Below are 24,911 nucleotides of genomic sequence, written 5' to 3' on the forward strand. Positions count from 1 at the left end.
GTATATGTTAGTGGGAGTACAGTGTGTACCAGAGGTTTCAGGATTGCGTTTGCTGTGGGATTCACCTGAGACCATGAATTGAGCATAGCACAAGATTTGTAAGGGTAAAGGCTATTGTGCATCAATATCCAATATAAACACATTTGATGTTAAAACTAAAGGGCAATGATTTATGCACACATTGTATTCTGCATACTAATGTTTAAACAAAGTCAAACTATGTTACAATCTCTGGTCCGTCTGAGAAATTTTCCTATCCCGTAAATAGTGGCATATTGCAGATAAATGAGAATCCCCCTGTACTTGACTTGACAGAGTTAGTTAAACTCCTAATTGTTCAGATAAAATTGCCTGACAAAGTTCCCAGCTTGTGCATTTAGGAGTTTGCTTTATTATTCTTAAAACCAAATAACAACACCATATATCGAGTGATCTTTTTCAGTGCTGCTGATGTTGTGACCCATCTTTGAATCATGCAGCACAGGAAGAGACCATTTGTTTCATCGTACCTAGGCTGCTTTTCTCGAAGAAACTTGTTTTGGAGTGGCACATTGACCCAGCAGTTAGCACTGCTGCCTCAAAGTGCAAGGGGCCCAGGTTCGATTCCAGCCTTGAGCAACTGTCTGTGTGGAGTTTGCACATTCTCCCAGTGTATGCGTAGATTTCCTCTGGGTGCTCCAGTTTCCAGCCACGGTCTAAAGGTGTGCAGGTTAAGTCATTTGGCCATGCTAAATTGCCCATAGTGTTCAGGGATGTATAGATGCATTAGTCACGGGAATTGTAGGGTAATGGGTCTGGGTGGGATACTCTTTGGAGGGGCGGTGTGAACTTGTTGGGCCGTTGGGCCGAAGGGCCTGCTTTGCACACTGTAGGAATTCTAGTTATAATTCAAATTTCAGAGATCATGCTGCTTTCATACTCTTTCCCTAAGGATATGCAATTTTTCACCATTTTTTGCCTCTGATTTTAAATTTCTGGTTATTGACCTTTCTGTTACTGAAAATAGTTTGTCTCTTTTTCAAACACGCCAAAGCCCCCACAGTTTTGCAAAGCAAATTCTGCCGTAAACTTCACATTTGGATAAATACCTGTTTGGTTGCATTACAAAACCAGAGCCCATTAAAAATTAGGTTGGAAGTCTGCTATGTTTTAACTGATTTATGGTCAACAAAGAATGAAAATTCAGGAACCTCTTACAGGCAGTAAAGCTCAGTTACGGTTTTTAGCAGTTGTGTACAAATAGCATAACTTCTAACTAGAATGTTCATAAAATTGCCTGTCAGACTAAGTGCCAGCTAAGCTGATCCATTATAATTCTTGGCATGATCTTTCCAATATTACTTTGTGTTTGAGGACCTCCTGCCTGAAGTGTTCTCCTGTTCTTTGTCCAGTATAGGCAACTTATGGTCCAGCAATTTCTATCTTCTCACATTTTTATTGATAGATGCTAATAGTGGCTGGAAGATTTACCAACAGTTAACATAAAAGTGTTGTCCTCCCAACAACATGAAATAGAGAGGGGATGGGTGAGATGAAACCAAATCTTGAATGCACTTTTGCGCTTGGCCCCCTAGGGTCAGTGTAAGGTCATGATGGTACCTAGTATAGGGCTGGGAATTTGAGACAGTGTTTGGAGTTTAATGCTTTGCCTTATTCATGGATAAGAAGAAATTACTCTCTAGGCAGTTTTCCTTTTCAAAGTCAGGCTCCTCTTCTTTAAAGAAAAAGAAATGTGGAAAGAACATGACTAGAAAAGGCAGTATTTACAATTGACCAACCATGTACTTGCATGCTACTGGAACCCAGATGATGGTCTGTTCCCATTGTGCTGTGGCTGGATTCTGTTTGTCCACAGCATTGCAAGTGCAATGTCAAGTCAGTTCCTGAAGTATATTGAGTGGGATATGTATCACACAAGTAAGCAGTGTGATAAGTTTCTTATGTGATCTTGTTTCTTTTTGTCAAAACACAAGGCGGGGGGATTGGAGTCTAAACAGAATTGTTGGACATTTGCAGTAGAAATGTAAGAACAGAGCAGGTCATTCAACTTGTCGAGCCTGTTTCACCATTGTGAGATCATCCAAACATCCTAGATTTGGTAAAGTTGCATTCAGTGGATGTATTTTATGTAGAGGGTGATATGTGAATGGAACAGGTTGCCAGAGTAAGTGCTGGAGGCAGTTACAATTCTAGTATTTAAAAGACATTTCCATGGGTAAATGACTAGGAAGGGTTTAGAGAGATATGGGCTGGAAAATGGGACTAGGTCAGGTTGGGATGTCTGGCCGTCGTGATGAGTTAGGCCAAAGGGTCTGTTTCCATACTGTATGACTGATCATGTATCTCATTGCTAATTTCCCATGTTATCTTGATATCATTAGTTTCCAGAAATCTATTGATTTGTGTCTAGAATTTGCTCAATGTTTGAACTTTCACAGACTTCTGAGCTAGGGAGTTCCAAAAATTCGCCATCCTCAGAATGTAAAGACCTCCTTTGTCCCTCTTAAAAGACCCCCGTGTCCCTTATCGTGCAGTTATGACCCATGATTCAAAACTCACTAACTGGGGAAGCACCCTATCTAAAGATATCCTGTCAAGCCGTGTAAGAATTTTGTACATTTCAATGAGATCACCTTGCACTCTTCGAATTTGTGGAGAACACAGATTCAGTTTATTCAATCCCTCCACAAGACAATTTGGCCATCTTAGGCATTAACCTGATAAACATTTATTGCACTCCTTCTGTGGTAAGCATAAGGTAAGGAGACCAGAACAGTATACGTTATTCCCAGTTTGGTTTCACCAAACTAATATCAAATCATTGATGCTGTATGAGAAAAAGAGTACAGATTGGTTGGCAAGTGAAATTCTCAATCAGAATTCATTTGCCAACAAATCACATCCTGTTGCTAAGGGATATAGATTGTTGTTTCCTTTTGAAATTTGGCATTCTTGTGATTCTGTCCTGAACTTTCAAAAGCATGATGCTTTTTTCCTGCAGTACAAAATTGTACTCTGTACAAAATTAACATAACTTTCTTGTATCCATCACTGTACCCTTACTATGCAAAAACAAAGTGCTGGAGAAATACAGCAGGTCTGGCTGCATCTGCAGAGAGAAATATTGAGTTAACATTTCGAATCCAGTGACCTTTAGTCACAACAAGCCAATGTTTACGCCAGGGTTCAAAAAAGGATCACTGGACTCGAAACATTATCTCTGTTTTTCTCTTTTAATGCTGCATTATCCTCCTCACAGTTCACAATACTTCCAATTTTTGTATTTTTGCAATGATCAAGATCATTGATATAGATCATGAAGAGTAGGGGTTCGCTGTACTAAAACTCCTGTCTGGAAAAGGACCATTCACTACTACTCTGTTTCCAGCCATTGTGCTAACTTTGTACACTTGTTGCCGTTGCCATTGCCCTTTTTGTTTTGAGGGTTCCAACTTTTGCTCACAAGTCTATTATTTTCACAAATGTCATTTTGAAGACTATGTAACCATATTAATAGCATTACCTTCATCAACCATCTGTTTCCTCATCAACAAAATTCCCAAGTTAGCTAAATGCAAATGACCTTTAACAAATCGGTGTAGACTTTCCTTAATTAACCTCGATTTGCACAAGTGATTAATAATTTTGGTTGATTTTAAAGTAATAACGCCACTAAAATACCTGTGAAAACAGCAGACCCTGAGGGCTCTTGTGGCACAGTAGTACTGTCCCAACTCTGGGCCAGAATGCCTGGGTTCAAGTTCCGTCTGCTCCAGAGGTGTGTCATCACATTTCGAAACAGGTTGATTAAAAATAACCACAGTAGAACCTAAGCTAGACCATTAAAGTATTAATTTCCCTTAAATTTTATTGTAACAAAAGCATGGTGCTTGACAATAATTCTTTCTAGATGTTACACAATATTAAGGTGGTTGCTTTCACGCTGTTTTATTGCAGACTGCCCCAGTGACAATGCAGGTTGGAGATGGACAACAGGTACAGATTGTTCCAGCACAGAATCAAACACAGCAGACTCAGTCCAATTCAGGACAGACCATGCAGGTCATGCAACAGATTATCACCAACACTGGCGAGATACAGCAAATACCGGTATGCATAAAGTAATACTCTTTTAACATGGTGAAATAAGCTGACTCTGGGACAGTTTGATACTCATAAAAATGAATTGCTGTCAGGAAGTCACTTGCACAGCCCTTGCATATCAGAAGAATGATCATGAAGTGCTGTCCTATCTTTGACGTGCAATCTCAATGTTGCCCTGTCCTGGTCTTTTTCCAGCTTTTAGTTGCATTGACAGTCTGAATACTCTTTTTAAGTGGATTGATTTGCATGCTGTCCCAGTAGACCTTGATTTTGTGCCTGTTGGTTGCTTTCCTGAGGCTCTTGGTACAGTAATCTTTCTCCCAGATAAGGGAGACTTGTATTTTAAGTAAAATCAATAAAAGCTGGAAACACCGCTTCTGCATCCTTGGCTAAAATAAGGAATCGACGTTTGGTTGAGCACATTGTTTCTATTATTTACTTCAACAATCAGGGATAACTGTGATATCTGATGTATATCTCGAAATAAGCATATGTAATTTTTTTTAAAATTAGAGACATTGTTAAACATTTTAACAATGGAAAGATTGGGCTAAAGCGGGAGTGATAGAAATGTGTCAGTTATGAAATTAAAAACAAATGATAAAAAGAATGCAGTTGAAATCCAAAATTCATACCAGAAGGTTTGCTGTTGCTTTGAAGCAGAGATATAATTTTGTTCCTGAAATTTGGAATTTGGAGGGCCAGTGCACAGGTATAATGATGGAGAGGGAATGAGTAGTAATGTACTGGACAGTGTTGAACTTGTTCAGATTTGTACTAGAACCTAATCTGTCCTACATTTCTCAGTGAAAAGGACAGTATTGTGTATAGAATACCAGATCAGAGGAAGTACAGATAAATCATTGTCTCATCCTGAAGGTGGAATCAGAGACCTGGACAGTGGTATGGGAAGACATGACTAGGATTGTCTAAGGCCCGTTTGACAATTGCAATGAGGATGCACTAAGCCAAGGTAGTACAAGTGCTAGTGCAGAAGATAGTGAAGTTGGAGAAACTGGGAGAATGGGTTGGAATCTTTGCAGGCCAGTGGGAGGAAGCACAAAGGATCTTATTGTGGGGGACAATCCAGGGGCTCTGATTGGTTTGCAACTGTCTCCACAATGTCATATATGGATCTGAATGAGTAGTGTACATTAAAAGTTAATTGTTTTATCCAAGTATGTGGAAAAAAGTGCTGAAGAGTGTCATTAACACCATCCAATATGATGAGGTCATGTGGATTTGTGGTGAGATCAATCTAGGATCTCAAAGGCTTAAGAAATTAAGCTGTCCTCGTCTAATGGAGACAGATGGTTTGGGTGACTTCATTCAGCCTGCAGAAATGATGGGTGATTTTTTTCATAAAAACCACAAAAAATGTGGCTTAAATGTTATTTAAACCCCAAAGGATGGAAATCCTTAAAGAACCCTAATGAAAATAGAGTCAGTGGGAATTGGGGTAATCTCTCCATTGGTTAGAGTCAACCTAACATCAAGGTTTGCAATTGTTGGTTCCTACATGGAGAGGATGATGGTAGCTAGCTTCATCTTGAACAGCAGCTTGTGTAGTGTAGTGAACTGGCATGGCCATTTAAGTCGGTTTTGCTGCTTATTATTTCCTCTGTGCTCACTTGGCCCATTGCTTTGCTGAGTGTGTATCAACCCCCTGCAGACCAGAGAAGTCCCAGGCGAAGTCCCAGGCTCAGTCCCTGCTTCGTGTTGAGTTACTAACTCTTTTAAATTGGCCTCATCATGACTCTTCCAAATTTGACCGTGACAGCTTGTGTGTTACAGTGTCAATTGTGTCCCAGTGCCTACCATCCTCCAGTAAACCATTTTGGAATATACTCCATGTAGGTGTCTGATGATATGGGATCAGGTTGTAAGTTCCACTCCAAGAATCAGTAGTTGATGTTCTCTCTCTAAACCGTCACATATATTTGGACAGAGTACTAGAGGGAGGCTGATGCATCTGCAACTGGAACTTAGCGCAAAAAGAGTACCTGTTTGAAACGTTCATTACATTTCATTGAGGGCAAACAAATACCTTGGAAGTACATGGTAAAATAGGGCTGAGTCAGCACGGCTTTGTCAAAGGGAAGTCATGCCTGACAAATCCATTAGAATCCTATGAGAAGGCAGTGAGCAAGTTAGATGAAGGAGAGCCAGCAGATGTGATCTGTTTAGATTTCCAGAAGGCCTTTGACAAGGTGGCACACAGGAGGCTGCTAAATAAAGTAAGAGCTTCTGGTGTTAGGGGCAGGCTATTGCCATGGATTGGCTGACTAGCAGAAGAAGTCTTCTTCAGGATTGTAACCGGTGATTCGTAAAGTTCCATAACGATCCGTGTTGGGACCACAACTGTTCACATTATACAAAGAGGGCATGTCACTACATTTGCAGATAGCACAGAAATGGGTGAAGAGACAGATAGTACTGAGGAAGCCAGGAGGCTGCAGAAAGACTTGGACAACCTAGGAAAGTGGGCAAGGAAGTGGCAGAATACAGTGTGAGGTTCTGCACTTGGGTTGGAAGAATAGAGGTGTTGACTATTTTCTAAATGGGGAAAGGCTTCAGAAATCTGAAGCACAAAGGGACCTGAACCCCAGTTGAGGATTCCCTTAAGGTTAACGTGCAGCTTTACTGGCAGGTAGGAAGCCAATGTAATGTTCGCATTTATTTCAAGAAGGCTACAATAAAAAAGCAGAATTGTATAGCTGAGGCTGTATAAGGCTGTGGTCAGACTACATTTGGAATATTGTGAACATTTTGGACCCTGTATCGTAAGTGTGCATGCACTGGTTTTGGAGAGGGTCCAGAGGGCCAAGAATGATCTTAGGAATGAAGGGCATGTCATATGAAGAGCATTTGAGGTCTCCGGGTCTGGAGTCCAGAAGGATGAGAATGGATCTCATTGAAACTTACAGAATACTGAGAAGACTGGATAGAATGGGTGCAGAGATGATCTTTCTGTTGGCTAAAGAAACTAGGACCCAACAGCACAGCCTCTGTGAAGGGACAACCCTTCAGAACTGAGATGAGAAGGAATTTCTTACGTCAGATTGTAGTGACTCAGTGAAACATTATTGAACCAGGTCAGAATATATTAAGAAGGTAACCTAGACCCTAACTTTTTTCTTATTTTAAAGGTAGATATGAGTGGGTGTTCCAGGTGTGATGCAACTGATCAAACCACTCGGCTTTAAGCAAAACAGAATTTATTTAAACACTACAGTTGAAACACAAACAAAATAAAATGGAATTTAGAATAACTTAACGTTTGGAAAACGTGTTGGAATACTTTGTTTGCCTCTTTCAAACCCAGTGTATGTTTGACCAGGGTCCCTCCTTAGACTCCTGAACATTGTCTGTAGGCTTCTGGCACAAGCTCTTTAAAATAGTTTTCGTCACTTCCTCATACTCCCCAGAAACCACCTCTGATAGGGCTAGTGAGGTATTTGCATTACTATCTCCCAGCTTTGTTTGGATCAACAAAACCCTCGTGGTCTCTGGCCACTCAATTGTTTAGCCACAATTTCAAATGAAATGAGAAAGGCTTCTACATCCTTCTCATCAAACTTTGGCAATGCTTGGATATGTCTAAATAGATCCCCGCCAAACCTTTGATGTCAATGGGTTTGTTCATCAACACTATCCTCCTCACTAAGCCTACCTTCTGCCTTCACCTCCATCCATTTGAGCCAACCTTCCTGTCTAATTGCCTACTTCTGATGTTTGAACACTACTTTCCCATTCTTCTGCTGTTAACCATAATTCAAACTGTTTCGCTTCCTTTTCATGTTCAAACTGCTTCATCTGCAATTGAACTCTATGCATTTCTAATGCTTTCGATGGTGTTTTCAGCAAATTTAAATGTCAAGTTATTGCAGTAATTGCCTGTCCTTTTCTCTCAGAGAAAGGTAACCCCAACTCCATCTTGTCTGCCAATTCCAACAGCTTTGCCTTGCTCACTTCTTACAAAACGCCCAAAGCCACTTCTTCCACCCCTAAAAAGCTCAGTGGCTGACAGAGCTATTGCTACACAAAGCACTGTTTAAATCAACCAAATTCAACACCTGCAACAAAAGACTAGTACCTACCACTCACTGCTTTTGAGTCCAACAACCCTAAACTCAAAGTGGAATTCTAGAATCAATCCAGACAAGAACCCCAATCTGTTATGGACCAGGTAGGATCCTCTCAAAATATTTTTTAAGAAGGTAGCCTAGATCCTAACTTTTTCTTAAGTTAAAGGCAGATGTGAAGAGGGTGATATAGGTGCGATGCAGCTGGTCAAACCACCCTGCTTTAAGCAAACCATAATTTATTTAAACACTACAGTTGAAACATAAATGAAAAAAACAGAATTTATAATAACTTAACTATTGGAAAGTTTAACTGACCCAATACAGTAAGTACTACTAATTAATCATTCCAATACAGTAGCATCCCATAAACACACCTTGGCAACAAGGTAAATTCAAACACAGATTTTTGCAGGTAGGAAGGAACAACTTCCAGAGATTTCAGAGAAAGTCAGAGGAATTACTTACTGAAGTTTGCAGCTCCCCTAGACTGTCACATCCAGAGACTGCACCGGGTAAAGCAAACTAGAAAAGAAACCTGAACTGGGAGAACTGGCCTCTCCCCTTCCATTGTTAAACTAGATTCTTCGGCTCCTCTGCCTTTACAACCTCTCTTCAGAACACCCAAGGACAAAATAACCTTTTTAAAGTTGCAGCATCATCACAGGAGCTCATTGCCACAGAAGTCTATGGAAGCAAGAAAAGGATCAGCCGTGATTGAATGATGGAGCAGATTTGATGGGTCGTTTGGCTAAATTTCTGCTGCTTTTATCTTATGCCCGAAGCCACTATCTTCAAACAAGTAGGAAAAGAGAACACAAATATACCTACCCGTGGAAACGAGAGCCAGACTTGGATTTTAATGAGCTCAATAAAAATCTTGTCATTCCTCCTTATGTGTGAATGTACTTTTTTCCGATCCTGCAATCTCTGAATGTAAAAGAGGAGTGTTCACTTAACTTTCTGAAAATGTTGCCTTGTAATTTAAATCCAGTTATTGTAGAGCAGAGACTAAAGGTTAATGAGCCTTGTTTGCTTGTGAAGTTTGTGCATTTAATGAGAAGTGAAAAATTAAAATGTCATCTTGTGTATGTTGTTAATTTTGGAGAATGTCTACCAGGCAAGCATCCGAAAGGAAATGATTTTCTTACAAGGAAAGGTGGACAGGCTAGGCTTGTACCTTCAGAAGCTTAGCAGACTAAATTGTGACTTGATTTTAAACTTCTAATATGTCTTGAAGGGCAGATGTGGAGAGGATGCTTCCTCTAACGGTAGAATCTAGGTGTCACTTTACAAAAAAAAGTTCCCACATAAAACATGTTAGCTGAAATGTTTTTTTTCTCATGGGGTGTGGATGTTTGCTTTCACCACCTTTTCAGAAAGTGCTCCGAAACCCTTGACTATTTTGAAGGCGGAGGTGTACTGATTCTTGTTAAGTGCGTAAAAGGTTACTGGGTTAGGTGAAAATGCACGTTTGAGGTTACAATCAGCCACAAAGTTAGTGGGTTGCGGAGCAGACTCAAGGGACTTAATGGCCCACTCTTGCTTCTGATTTGTAGGTTGATAACTTGAAAAGTACTGGAAATCTTTGTATTTTGTTTAATGAGATGCCTTCATTTTGCTGTGATCATCAGGTGCAATTGAATGCAGGACAACTGCAGTATATTCGGCTAGCTCAGCCTGTATCTGGAACTCAAGTGGTCCAGGGACAAATCCAGACCCTTGCCTCAGGAACTGCACAGCAGGTAGGCATGTGTTTTATGGTATGAGGAGTCTGAGCTGGGAAATTGAATGAATGATGTTAAATTATAACTAGTAGTGTTTGTTTCATTTCAACTGATTGATGCTGAATGTAAGCAGAATATTTCGCAGTGGAAAACAATAATTTCAATGATCATTAACATGTATCCAGCAAAAATGGTCAGCAATTGGTTTATAAACAAACAACCCTTGTGACTTAAAGTCTCTTCACAAACTTCATAGTCCTAGGTTCCTTGTTCAGCTTTGATTGCCAGTCTGAGGGATTGTCATATTGGACCTGCAGCCTTAATCCTATTTTTCTCTCCACAACTGCTGCCAGACCTGCATTCCTGCAGCAGTTTGTTTTTATTTCTGACCCTCAGCAGCTGCAGTGTTTTGCTTTTGATTGTCAGCCGTTTTTCTTTTGTCTGTCTTGAGAAGGGATTTTAAAAGCTGATGTCCGAGAGAATGTTTTTTCCATCACCTGGAAACAATTGAAGATGCTGGTTCAGGTCAGGAGGTCAGCCTTGCAGCTTTTATTTAAAACACAGAAATTTTTCTTTCACCAGACCACTCCAAAAAGCAATTTTTCATCCTGTAGATTTTTCTATATTTTTCAGTCACTTTTTTTGGTTGTGGAATGAAGTTATACCTCCAGTGAGTTATTGAAAAAAAATGTTGAGTAAAGATCAAAGTCATGATCATGAAGCAAAGATGATCTGAGTGCAATCAGTTTGTAATGAGTGTCTGCTGTCCATGAACACAATGTCCAGTTCAGTTTGTTATCCTGGTTGTCAGACATCTTCCTGAAGAAGGGTTATACCTGACACGTTGACTTCTCCGCCTCCTGATGCAACCTGGCTTGCTGTGTTCACTGATGAAGAGCAACTGTGTGCAACTGATAAGGGAGTCTGCATTAAGTGCTTCTGCAGCCACTTTCAAGACAAAGTCACAATCCTGTTAACCACAAGGAGCAACTCTTTGAGCCTTCTCCATCCAGGAAGCATTTACCTCACTGGTGACTGCCTCTACCTCTAACGACTAGGTGTGTGTTGCTTGGCATTCTCCCACAGAGAGGCAGAACTGGATATCAAAATCTGTCCTTATGCATATAAGTACATGACGGTTAATTGCTGGATAGGGTGTTAGGTCACTGCAACATTCAGAATAATATGTGATCTGGGGAACTCGAAAATAACTAAACAGGAAAGATTGAAAACTCTATTTTGTTTTTGTATCCTGTCTTGGTGCATCTTTCTTCTCTTGTGTATCCTAGGTAGGACAAGCAGAAGTTCAACAGGGACAACAGCAACAGCAGCAACAGTACAGCCAGTTTACTGACGGACCGGTTTGTTACCTTTGTGATATTCTTTGAACTGCCTCTTTATTTCTGACATAATTCCTGGAAATATTTATAATTTGAGCTAGTTTTCTGAGCTGCATACAACATGAGATAGACTGTCTGTTTTGTAACGTGAGTAGATTGTTGAGTTGACGTTTTTGCATTAACAACACAATAAGTAGGAGCATGGGAGATGATGTGACCCATTATGCCTGCTCTGATAGTTAATATAATCATGGTTTATCTTGAACTTCAGCTCCACTTTACTGCCACTCAGTGTCCCTTCACTCCCTGAGAGACCAAAATTCTGTCTATTCCACCCTTAAATGTATTCAACAGTGGGACATACACTGCCCTGTGTGGTAGAGAATTTCAAAGATTCATAGCCATTTGACTGAAGTAATGTCTTCACATCTCCAGTCTTACATAATCAGTCCCTTATCCTGAGACCATTCCAAACCTCAGATACTCTGCCAGCTGAAGCAGATTCTCAGTATCTACTTGAAGTTTTCCCAAACTAGTGCAGTCACAATGTGAAAGGCAGCAATGGCTGTGATGACGCTTCAACTGATTTCTGATAACAGTGCTACCCCTTTTAATGTTCAGTTTTTGTTTGTGGGAATACCCTGATGGAATGCTGTCTGATGCCTGATTGCTGCTGCAAATAAAATCTGTGAATGCATGGGCATTAATTGTTATGGAGAAACCCTCCCTTTCCATCAAATCCACTTACACTCAACTCGTTGGGCTGAATGGCCTGCTTCTACACTGTAGGGATTTTATGATGCTTTGCTTGCACCACTCTCAATCTCCTCTCGCTCAATGACTCTTAGCCCCCTCAAAGTTTCACACAAATTCTGAAGTTTTAAAATGGGATTGGAGTGGGAAAAACTTTGTGTAACACCAGACTACCCTATTTAGTCCCTTCAGAATCATAACCATAGCTAAACACAAACGTTAGTTATGTTAGGTGGAAATAGAAAACAATTTGCAAACAAGTTGGAACATGCAGAGGATTTAGTTCTTTTCAAAGGGATTGTTGCCTTGGTGAGGTGCAGAGGCAAGCGTGCCTTTCTTAACTGGATCCGTGGAGAAATGTTCATCCATCAGCTGATGTTTTGCCAACTTCACCTTTTGAGCCTGTTATAGTTCAGTGTAGTGGTTTTGTTGCTGGGCTAGCAAGTTCAGAGAATATAAGAATCTAATTCTGGATTGGAATTCTAATTTGAAGAAAGCAATGTTTGGAAAATAAAACTTGCACCTGTAAAAATAATGATAAATCTAAAAGCCTGGTCTAGTTTGTGACTGTAGTCACACCAATATGATTTATTCTTAACTGTCCTTTACAGATGTCTAGCAAATTGAAATATTGAATTTTTAAGTTGTTATTTATTACACCAATATACGTTTCTTATCAGAATTCTTAGTCATAGGATCTTTTTAGTTTGACCAAAAAAAAACTAAGGTGTTCTGAGCTGTGCTGACTTGTCCTTGAGCTTTACTCATCTGCTAATGACATTTCCATTGAGCAATTGTATAATGTGTTACATTAATAAATAAGCTTATGTTTTTGTACAAATAATTAAACTGAGAATCATAGCTTGCAACACTGAGGAGTTAGAATCTTAGAGTAATTATTACCACAGTTCAGTGAATTTACTGCTGTATTGCCAGAGGCAAATTGGAGGTTGGAATGTTTATAATGTAGGTTCACTAACTAATTAACAACAACAGTCATTACCCCACCTCCTCCCGAATGAACGGAGTCCCTTTCCCCTCTCTAATGGTGATTAGTGTTGCTAAAATAAATAAAGTTGAGTGTCTGTGTGCTGGTGGATTTGGGTGTTTGTTGATGTAAAGAATAGATATTTTAGGGGCATGAAATGCTATGGGAAATGCTTGAAGTGAAGAGCATTGTATCTTAAAGGAAAATTGGGTACAGTTTCAAAAGAGGTGATGCAGGTGCAAGACTGAAATTCATTTTAGATTTCTGTAGCATAGAGCCAGCACAGACAAGCTAGGCTGAACAAAGTTTTTTCCTTGATGCTTCGTATACTCATTGTCATTCTTTCTGAGGTAGATGTTGGAATGTATTGTGTCAAGGGTTGCAGGAAGGGAACTATATACCTGAACTTAGCTGCAGTTGGCCATTATTGATGCAAATGATAGTGCTAATCTCAATAAAGAGGATTCTACTGGTATTTGGAAACCACTTAAACAACGTACTTACTCACTGCTGAAAAATTCATTGCAGCTCATGTTCCAACCAGGTATCTGTTAAGCTGGAGATGTCATGGCTGAATTATCTGTAAATTTGCCAGCAATGCCTGTTACAGTTTTGTTTTCAAGTTTGGAAATTGAAGTGTGTGCACTGAATAGGACAGTATGACTGTGAAGAATGTGTGTTTTTTTTCTCTATTGATCAGATTGTGGTTAACTTCAGTAGTTAAATGTAATTTATGTTGAGATTCCCTCTCTTCTCCTCCACCTCCTCCCCCCCCCCCCCCCCCCCCCCCCTTCCCGGTTCCATAATACCTTGATAATTACTGTTTAATTAGTTGTTCTGAATCAGCATCTCCCACTTGTAACGAAGAGTGGGGAGGATTGGTGGCTGCACTGCAATAGCTTTTTTATTGTTGACCATTAATTGATATCAGCAAGCAGTCCCAGTAATAAATAGCTTTTGTGGCATTGTCTTGGTGAGTATTGCCTCGACATTCCTTAGTTTGAGGTTATAGTTTAGGCATAATTTATCTCTATGGTATATATTGTGAGTACACTGAGAATTTGCAATGAGATTGAAGATTAACCAGCATTTTGGACTTAGGACCCATCTCTCCTGCCAGCTTGTCGCAGAGAAGTCAGGTATTTTGAATTTGTTCTCTTTAGGCCCACCTCCCCTTAGTTTGTCGCTTTACATAAAACTGACCTCTGACCTCTTTTGTAACCATGGGGTTAATGGTTCACCATCTGGTTTGCAGGACAAAATTTTCCAAATCACTGACTTTAAATTGAGGCACAACTCATTCTTTGTGAAGCCTCAAACTCTGCACCATCTTCCCTCACTCTTATTATCTTCAGGTTTGGAAAGTAGGTGTCACCTAATTACTACAGTCATTTGTCTTCTCTTTTACTTTGTTCAACTTTTAATATTGTCTGCTGTAACAAGAATGAACTTGCAATTATGCAACAGCATTCATGACTTTTGAACGCTTTAAAACACCACCGGTTCCTAAGTCCTGTATTAGAATGTCAACGTAGATTGACTTCAAGTCTCTGTTGTGATTCTTAAGCTCACAAGCTTTTGACTTGGGTAAAAGTGCTATGTGCTGAGCTGTGGCAGACACGTGGGGCCCTGACTCCTCATCTTAACTTTCAATTCAAAGCAAATAATTGCAGTTACATGCTTGTTTCTGTGTCAAGTTGCTTTGCTTATCTTTAGAAGGACAACAGACAAGTTATTGTACAGAATCATATTTAGTGACTGCATAACAAGTTTAGAGGTGGGGCAAGGTTGTAGGTAAATAATTTACAAAACAACAGCTTTGTTTCCATGAAATTACATTCCTAAGGGGTGAGAGCTAATAGAAATTCATCAACTATTAACTGTGAGGGTAATAAAATGAAGCAAGATATATTAAAGTATGAGAAGCCATTAATTAAACCAAAAAAAATTGTCACCCCTCTCTCTTTCACTCAACTTTGCTCCCTCTCAGTTATGTTTTAAATGGAAGATACTCTTTTCTGCAAAATACTAACTGGAACAATTGAGTGGTTCATTATTTCGAATTACTATTTTTTGTTATCCATGGCCTCTGTTACCTTGCAACAAGAATGAACACCTGCTCTCCTCCAAGCCTGCGCTATGTCAGTGTGTTCTCCCATTTCTCATGCTATCATCATGAATGTACAGTTGTTCTCCCAAGTGATTTTCCGCTCTTGTAGGTCACTTGCAACGTATGTTCTCTGCTTCAGTCATCAATATGCTTGGTTATGATATCTGATCTAATACAGTTGGTATCTCAAAAGGCAGTGGATGCAGAACCTTTAAATATTATTAAGGAAGAACATTGAACCGTGCAGCACAGTACAGGCCCTTCAACCCACGATGTTGTGCCAAACGTTTACCTAAATCTAAGATCAACCTAACTTACACTCCCCTCAACTTATTGCCATGTGCTTGTCCAGCGGTCTCTTAAATGTCCCTAATGTCTCCGACTCCATTACCACGGCTGGCAGTGCATTCCACGCACCCACCATTCTCTGCTTAAACATCCTATCTCTGACGTCTCACCCTAAACCTTCCTCCAATCATCTTAAACTTATGACCCCTCGTGACAGCCGTTTCTACTCTGAGGAAAAGTCTCTATCTACTCTCTCAGTGCCTCTCATTACCTTGTGCACCTCTATCAAGTCACCTGTCTTCCTTCTTCATTCCAGTGGGAAAAGCCAGAGCTTACTCAATCTCTCTTCATAAGACAAGCCCTCCAATCCAGGCAGTATCCTGGTAAATCTCCTCTGCACCCTCTCTAAAGCATCTCCATCCTTCCTCTAATTAGGTAACCAGAACAGGACATGGTGTTCCAAGTGTGGGCTAACTAGGGTTTTTAGAGAGCTGCAGCAAAACCTTACGGCTCTTAAAACGGAATCCCCATTTAATGGAAGCCAAAACCCCATGCGCGCCTTAACAACCCTTATCAACTTGTGTGGCAACTTTGAGATATCTATATATATCGACCCCAAGATCCTACTGTTCCTCCATGCTGCCAAGAATCCTGTCTTTCACCCTGTATTCAGCATTCAAATTCTACCTTCCAAAAGGAATCACTTCGCATTTATCCTGGTTGAACTCCATCTGCCACTTCTCAGTCCACCTCTGCATCCTGCCAATGCCATGTTGTAGCCTGCAACAACCCTTGACACTATCTACTTCACCTCCAACCTTGTGTCATTAGCAAACTTACTAACCCACCTTCCACTTCTTCATCCAAGTCATTTATAAAAACTACAAAGAGCAGAGGCCCAAGAACAGATCCCTGTAGGACACCACTGGTTACTGACCTCCAGGCGGAATACTTTCCATCCACCACTACTCGCTGTCTTCTTTCAGGCAGCCAATTCTGTATCCAGACAGCCCAAATATCCTTGTATCCCATACCTCCTAACTTTTCTGAATGAGCCCATAGTGGGGAACATTATCAAATGCCTTACTGAAATCCATATACACACTGCTGAACCTTTCAACTTGTCTCATCACATCCTCAAAGAACTCAAATAGATATTCTTGATGATTTTCTAAATTGTGAAAAACTTATTATCTTTTTTTCTTTAGTCACTGAATCTTTAAACATTATTTTCACCACAAATTTCAACTTAGCAAGGCGTTTGATATGGTTCCCCATGGTAGGTTTGTTCAGAAAGTATGGAGGCATGGGATAGAGGGAAATCTGTCTGTCTGGCTACAGAATTGGCTGGCTTGAAGAAAATAGAGGCATTTAGTAGATGGAAAGTATACAGTCTGGAGCTTGGTGACCAGTGGTGTTCCTCAGGAATAAGGTCTTTGCTCTTTGTGATTTTAATAAATGACTTGGACAAGGGTGAGTTAGTAAGTTTGCTGATGACATCAAGGTTGGTGGAGTTGTGGATAGGGTGAAGGGCTGTTGTAGTTTGTAATGGGATGTTGACAGAATGCAGAACTGGGCTGGGAAATGGCAGATGGATTTCAACCTGAAAAAGTGTGAAGTCATCCACTTTGGAATTTGAATGCAGAATAAGGTTTAAAGGCAGGATTATTGGCAGTGTGGAGGAACAGAGGGATCTTGGTCTCCATATCCATAGATCCCTCAAAGTTGCCATCAAAGATGATAGAGTTGTCAAGAAGGCTTTTGATGTGTTGGCTTTCATTAATAGGGGATTGAGTTTAAGAGCCACACCACACTTGGAACATTGCGTTCGGCTCTGGTCACCTCATTATAGGAAAAAATGTGGAAGCTTTAGACAGGGTACGGAGGAGATTTACTAGGAGGCTGCCTGGACTAGAGGGCTTGTCTTACGAAGAAAGGTTGAGGGGGCTAGGGCTTTTCTCGTTGGAGTGAAGAGGATGAGAGATGACTTGAGAGAGGTTTTCAGGGTAATGAGAGGCATAGTAATAGCCAGAGACCTTTCTGCATGGTGGAAATGACCATCACAGGTCATAATTTTAAGGTAATTAGAGGAAGGTTTAGGGGAGATGACTGATTTGGGTTCTTCACAACAGCGTGATGGGTGCGTGGAATGCACTGCCAGCAGGGGTAATAGAGTCAGATACATTAGGAACATTTAGGTGACTCTTGGATAGGCACAAGGATGATAGTATAATGAAGGGTACATAGGTCTGATCATAGAGTAGGATAAAACATCGTGGGTCAAAGGGCCTACATTGTGCAGTACTATTGTGTTATTCTTGGCTCACGTCATCGAACCATTTTGTGCTTGTCCAAGTTCCATTGTCATCCTCTACTGTGGAAATTTACTACTTCAACCGTCTACCTTTTTAGCCCAACCCCACTGTTCCAGTGATTTTCTGCCTTGTAGCTTGACATATTCACAGCTCCTGATATGTTGAGGTGCAACCAGTGGAATTGAGGGGAGGGGGTTCTCATGAAATAACTGTAACTCTGGACCTAACTTTAATACCACCTTTTCTGCTGTCAGAAAATGAATCAACACTTGTCACTGCATTATCATGCATATCTGAACCCACTCTTCATATCTGATGCTGCCAAGTGGTGATATTGAGATTATGAGGTGGAAAGGTGCTCATATGGAATGTGCTAATAAGCATTAGCTTGCTTTGAGATTTGCAGCACCTGGACATCTTAGAAATCATGTCTTTATTTGTCTTTTGTGTAAAGTTTTATAGTTTAGTTTATGCACATTTATAATATAAATCAGTGTATTTTGTCTTGTTCCCTGCAGCAACTATACCAGATTCAACAGGTTACCATGCCAGCAGGACAGGATATTACCCAGCCTATGTTCATCCAGTCCACGAACCAGACTACAGATGGGCAACCTACTCAGGTCACGGGGGAATAGTGCAAAGGGATTGGACAGCTGAAATCAACTGCCATAGAAGCCATTGTATAAATAGTAAAGTCACTAAATAACCAGGATGGAAAATGACTCTTTTTGAAGTTTTCTTTTTCTGTTGCATTGTGCTAAGTGAAGATAATTGTACATACGTAAATTGCAATAAACTCCTTTCTGAGTAATGCTTTGTAAACCCGTGAGAGGACAAGAAAGAAGGAGAGTTCCTCCCTATGCTGATTACCCTGTACCATCATTGATCATATTGCTGTTGTTCTATTCATTTGTACAGTGTTGTTGCTCACCAAGGTTAATCAGCTTTTTTCTTAAAAAAAAAGGAACATAATGCAGTAAATCTGCGTTTAAAATAGATCTGAGTTACATGGAGGTAAACTTATAAACTGTGTTCCTTGGCTCACCTATCAGAGAGTCTAATTCACAATTTCTCCATAACAGGTTTATAAACCAGAATTCTCAGAATGCTGAATCAAGACCTGTATATGTAAATTGGTCAAAATTGAAGAATTGATCACTGAGAGATTTTTATAGTGAAGCATTAGCAGGGAATGTTCAACATCAATGAAAAAGTCTTTTAACAGTGGAATTCTAATAGGAGTGTTAGAATATAAAATATGACCAAAGCTTAATAGAGGAAAATGAGCTGTAGTCAGGGAAGTGCAGGGAGCAAATTCATGAACTTGGGGTTAAACAACTGAAGGTACAGACACTGATGGGCAGACAATCTTAAATTGATGATGCTGAAGAAATTTGAACTAGACGAGTGCAGATTCCTTGGAAAGCTGTGGGCTTGAGGCAATAGGAGGGAATGAGTCTTTGGATGGATTTGAAACCAGGATGAAAATTTAAAAATGATGACTAACATTCAAAGTGCTGTGTAAATCAGAGACCAAGGTCTAGTCTCCTCCAGAGAGGAGTAGAAAGAGACACCTTAGAGAATTCTGGTGAAATGTTGAACAATGTTTGTAAACTGTGCTCTCCAACTCAACAACTACAGTCTTATACTACTGTTGGAAAAAGTGGGATTAAACTTTAAATATTAATGAGATATGGACATTACTCATGCACGTATTTATATCTCTCCTCTAGTTGCCCTTCCATCTTATCATTTTGTTACTTATTTAAGAAATCTGTTTAATGTTTACAAAATGTTGATAGCTCAGTGAAGTTTAGAATGTTAGTGTTTTCAGTAACTGTCTCATGGATCTAACTGTGTAATACTCATGAGTGAACTGCACAGGGCCGTGAAGATGAGGTGTTTGGTCAGATATTACAACTTACTTGATAGATACTTGTCTCAATCCAGTCACAAGGTGCTCCTCTTCCATCTCCAATTTCCTTTTGCTGACTCTCAAATGTGCAGTGTGGTTCCAGAAGGGACATTGGGCATTTTCTTCACTGTACTTGTGATGGAAACCAGCATTGATGATCTGGCATGCTCTTGACAGCTTTCAAAATGTACTACAATTATGCCATGATTTGGAGATGCCGATGTTGGACTGGGGTGTACAAAGTTAAAAATCTCACAACACCAGGTTATAGTCCAACAGGTTTAATTGAAAGCACACTAGCTTTATCACCTGATGAAGGAGCATTGCTTCGAAAGCTAGTGTGCTTCCAATTAAACTTGTTGGACTATAACCTGGTGTTGTGTGATTTTTAACTCTTTTACAATTATCCCAGTCTCTTCCTTTTTTTCCTGATAACTATCACCAAATAAATATGGGTGCAGGAGACCCTTCCATCCATGCAGCAATCTTCAAATGCCCTGGTGTGGCACCCATATTTCTTGAAAATTTCCAGGGACTTGTTTCTACTTGTCTGCAAAGAAGCTGAGTGTTGATATTGTATGATAAACATCTGGCTTCAGTCTTACCTCCAATTGCCTTTTATGAATTTGAAACTTTCTCATTGACCTGCTTATGAACTTAGCAAGCATAGAGAACAAATGGAAAGCTGTCATATGACACATGTTCTCATTCATTGGAGGTGGAATGTTCTCCTTTGTTGGAGGCTGAATAGTCCTAGTTTCTCCATCATTCCTTGTATTTGAGAACTTTGACACTAGGATTGACCCCTGAGGACTTCTCTGTGCTGCTCCAACACTTTGGTATCTCTTGTGTTTCGGTCATCTAAAATCAGATAAAGAAATATTCTGGTACAGTCCTGTACTCGACTTGACTTCAACTGCTTCAGCTATATAGTTGAATATTGCTAACTGCTACCCATATGTGGTATAGTAGTCATTCACCCAGCATGGGCAGCAGTGATGGAGCTGACATTTATTGCTGAGCTGCACTTACCTGGGAAGTTGGTGGTGGGCCAATTTTTCATGCAGAACTGTTACGCAGTTTAGGCATTTTTTTTATTAAACTTCATTCAATCTTTGTAGGCCTCTTTGAAATCCCTAACTAATTTGACATGATTAATGGACTATCAGTTGTTTTATTTTCTGTGTGGACTGTCAGTATTACTTAGTCAGTTTCTGCACTGTCAAGCAGTTTGATTTACTAGGCTTTTATAATTTGCAAGATTTCCATTGTTGCTAGTCTGAATAGGGTAGTGTCCTGTATACAGCTTGAATGTACAATTGAGTTTCTGTATTTTCAAATGGGGTGAACTAGGCCTGTTATAAAAGAGTGCTGTATGGAGCACATCCCAAAATCCTGAGTCATTCTGTATTTATTAAATTTAGATCATTTTGTGTTAATTAATGGGGAGTAATTTGTTCCAGTGTTCCTGGGAGTGGATTGGTCAGCATTGAGACGAATCTTCACTTTGAGTGAACAGAAAATTTTCAATTTTGAAAGAATGAATACTTCAACGAATCCTTATGGATTGTTAACAGGTATCCGTTCTCTATTCACCCTGACCAGGTCAGGCTTAATTTCAATGCTGTTTTAATCCTGCTGGTTGCATAGAGAATAACACAGCACCACAGTCAGTCCATTAAGCCCATTACGTTTGTGCCTGCTATATGCAGTTTAATTACACTTTCCATAAAACTCTGCAGATGTTTTTCAGTTCTTACATTTTTCTAATATACTTTAGAAAATGTTATTGAATCTGCTTCAAAACCCTTTAAGATCATCTGATGTTTATGTAAAATAAAATACACGTTTCTCAAGTTCCTCCTTGTTCTTTTGCCCACTACCTTAAATCTGTGTGTTCTGACTACCAACTTTTCTGCTTTTGGAATCTGTTTCTTGGGTATAGAGCCTCAGTATAAGTTCTGAGCCTTTAAGAGTGATTAAAGCAAGCCTTTGTAATATAAACACAAGACAGAGCAGTAGCAGGTTTTCTTCACATTAGAGTTGGCTGTGCTTGCACTGGAACTGGGCACAACATCTCCTATGTATTATAATGATTGGTTTGTGCTCCTCCACCTTGACTGCACTTGAAGGAATTTAGTTCTTTCTGAATTGAAACTTTGTTCTATTGAGTCTGTGAAGATGAAGGATTGGATGTAAAATTAGGCTGAGATCACATTGTGGATTTAACAGCCAAATATATAGAGAGCACCGTACCTCATCTGCACGTATCCTCTACATGATGTGCTTCACATCTTGAGCTTTTATTAATGTGGGTACCCTCTGTTAGCCAAAGAGAAACCCCTTTCGGTTCTCATTCGTGAAGCTCTGCTTGAAAGTGCAATGTATGTGAATTTTGGGTTTGGATGAGGTTGGATGCGTTTGTGATGCTTTCTCCCTCCATCCCCTTCAATAAAAAACTTACCACTGATTCCTACCTTAATCCCATAAATGAAGATTGACTCCATTTGCAAGATACTGAAGGGCTGTTGGGAGTCTTGAAATTCTATCCCAACAAGATTCAATATTTTTGTTGGGGATTGGAGTGAAAATGATGTAAAGTGATACTGGAACCTGGTATTTTACAAGTTTCTAAAGCTAGATTTCTTTCATTTTGTTGCTGAACATATATTTGAATTGCCAAACAGTGTTTGTTTGCTATTATGCTTTTCATATTCCCAGTACAATCTGTCATATTTTCTTCCCTCATGATTAGATCTCTCCTTGCCAGAGCTGTTTGTGACTCAGTCACTGACAAACCTGACAAACCCTGGCCTTAACCCTTTGCTGACTTAATTTCTTCATTTCCCATCATAAGTAAACTTTTATTTTTAAGTATTCTGCTAAAGAGCAGCTAAATTATGCCCAATCTGCTTATTTAAGAAATAAGTGACACACAGACCAGACATGTCCTCAGTTCAATTCAGTGTTTATGTTGAATGAAGTGATCTTGGCAATGCTACATACACATGGTACAGTCAAACTTGTCACCTATAGGTTCGAGGCAAGGGGCAATTATGCTGCAATATTATCCAAGCATTGCTGGAAAATACTTGCAGGTGAGAGGAGCATCAGCAGAGGCCCCTGCCACCCACTAACCCCAGCCACTTGCTCATTGTTGATGACCAGTTTATTTGCAATGGACCTCTCCTTCCGTGTGTGAATAAGTTGATAAAACATGAAGTGACTGTGGTGAGAAGATCATCAAGTAGACATTGTAATGTTTAGAAAAGCTGATTAATTTTGTGTGATATTTTTGTTTCATTTCAATTTTATAAACCACAGTTTGTTCTAAGGAGTGTTTGGTTTTGTGTGTGCATTAAAAATAATGTTTATTTGATTTCATCTGTGTCTCCAATGGTTCCCACCTACACCTCTTCCTCTGGCAATGACTGTCTTCAAATTTCATGTCCTCTCTTGATTTTTATTAAATATCTCTGCTGTACAATGGTTGAACAGCCATCTTTCTCCTCTTGCCATGGTCCTCTGTGTGTACCAATGTCCAGTACCCTGCCCCCTTTGCCTGATTCTTATCAGACAGTGACACTTCCTCTCCAATGGTAATCTCATTAAATACACATCCCATATCTGCCTTCCATCTCTGCTGGGATGACCCAGTAACTGTACAAAAGCCAATCATGAGCTTCCATATCCGTCCTTGTTGTAATAAAAGTGCTAAGGAAAAGTTACCAGGGAAATTGTGACTCCCCACTCAGGGTTGAGGTGAGGACCTGGGGTTGAAATTGCTTCTTTTGATATGGTTGTATGCCTTTTCTAGGGTGATGAGAATAATCTAATCATGTATACCCTGTATTACAATTTCTCACTCTGCCTCTGAGTCATTGCACTGTTGTTTAAAACAGAGTGCATCTATTGTTGCTTCAAGCTGTCTTAAGAATTTTCTGATATCTGGACTCTTTGGTAATAGCACATTTTTACTTTATATGCCTTTTAGAAATAAAAACCTTTTGTTATAGCACTATTGTTGAGCTTTGTTTTTAGGATTGGTGGAAGATGATAGTGGATTGAGCAATAAAACTTGCATTTCGGATGAGTTTTTAATCTATCTTGTCTCCAAGGTAAGAACAAACCAAAAATAGTAACCCTCCACTTAGCTGTAGTACATGACTTCAAGTATTTCAATCTTTGTTTTGCTATTTATGGAAACGTCCAAAAATTAGCTGCTTTGTTTCCCCACATTACAGCAGTTCAAAATTACTTCATTGGCTCTAATACAGAAAGCCTTAGCAATCAGAATGTCCTGATATTGGGAATGCCACAATAAGGATGTAGGGTTGTCTTTTAAATATATTGTCCATTTGGTTTATAGTCTCAGCCACTTTCTAGTAGATGTACTGGCAAGGGCTCATGGTTAAATCCCTGAGTGTTACTTTTGCCTAATTTGTGTGTTTACTGGGAACAGCTGGCTAGGAGTAAACTAATTATTGCAAAGCATTTTGAGTACCACGTAAAATTAGACATACAAAAACAAAACAATAATGTTCAGTTGTGTGTAACACCACTCCTCGGTATAAAAAAAGAAAAAATGTGAAAGATTTTGAGCACTACTGAAATATATATCACCTTTTATTGCTGACTGACTGTTGGAGGCTTTGAAACTTTGGCAGGATGTCACCAACACTTGAGCAGCATTTGTTCCAGAAACTCTTGAGGACCTCGCCTCAAAGTAGTGAGTATTGTGCCACTCAAGCATTATTGAATACCTAATAGGAGTCACCAGGGAAAGGAAGTGCTCAGCATTGGTGTACCTTCATCAAGATGCAATGGCCTGTGTAAGGAATGGGAGGAGATGAAACTAGACAGAGCAGCTCAAGCTGCTGCAGGGACCCAATGACTCCTCTTCACCTCTTTCCCACACCCCTTTAGGTGGAGTATGTTTCTGGAGCTCCTCCACCAAGACCTCCGGTACTGTGAGAACCTGTACTTTCTCTCATTTGGTCCCTGAGCACTCCACACCTTCAGTGGAATGACTGCTACACAACTAGCTGTGTTAATGTGTGTAAGGGCTGAAACTAGTTCAGTAACTTATTAATGAAAGGATGAAATACCAACAGGATTTAACAGGGAAATTCTGCATGGCAAGCTATTTCAGGTGAGGATTGTCTCTGGGTTTTTGATTATGAAATCTAAATTACCTTTCTCCTTTGTAATTTCCTTTGCCCTTGACTTTGTAAAGCGTGGGTAATATTTTACTTCCCTGGACTATTAAATGATTGAGAAGAG

General features: G+C 39.8%; 1 protein-coding gene across 6 annotated transcripts in view; it reads left to right on the forward strand.

Moving 5' to 3' along the window:
• Nucleotides 1–23,643, forward strand: part of nfyc (nuclear transcription factor Y, gamma) — a 91,142-nt gene extending 67,499 nt beyond the window's left edge. For all 6 annotated transcript variants that reach the window (XM_072548630.1, XM_072548635.1, XM_072548636.1 and 3 more), the window contains 4 exons: nt 3,958–4,110; nt 9,824–9,934; nt 11,206–11,277; nt 18,229–23,643. In XM_072548630.1, coding sequence (XP_072404731.1) covers nt 3,958–4,110; nt 9,824–9,934; nt 11,206–11,277; nt 18,229–18,348 — 456 coding nt within the window. In that variant the 3' untranslated portion in view covers nt 18,349–23,643. The remainder of the gene's footprint in view (nt 1–3,957; nt 4,111–9,823; nt 9,935–11,205; nt 11,278–18,228) is intronic.
• Nucleotides 23,644–24,911: the final 1,268 nt, after the last annotated feature.

This window comes from Chiloscyllium punctatum, chromosome 27 (genome assembly GCF_047496795.1).
Source record: "Chiloscyllium punctatum isolate Juve2018m chromosome 27, sChiPun1.3, whole genome shotgun sequence".
NCBI lineage: Eukaryota > Metazoa > Chordata > Chondrichthyes > Orectolobiformes > Hemiscylliidae > Chiloscyllium > Chiloscyllium punctatum.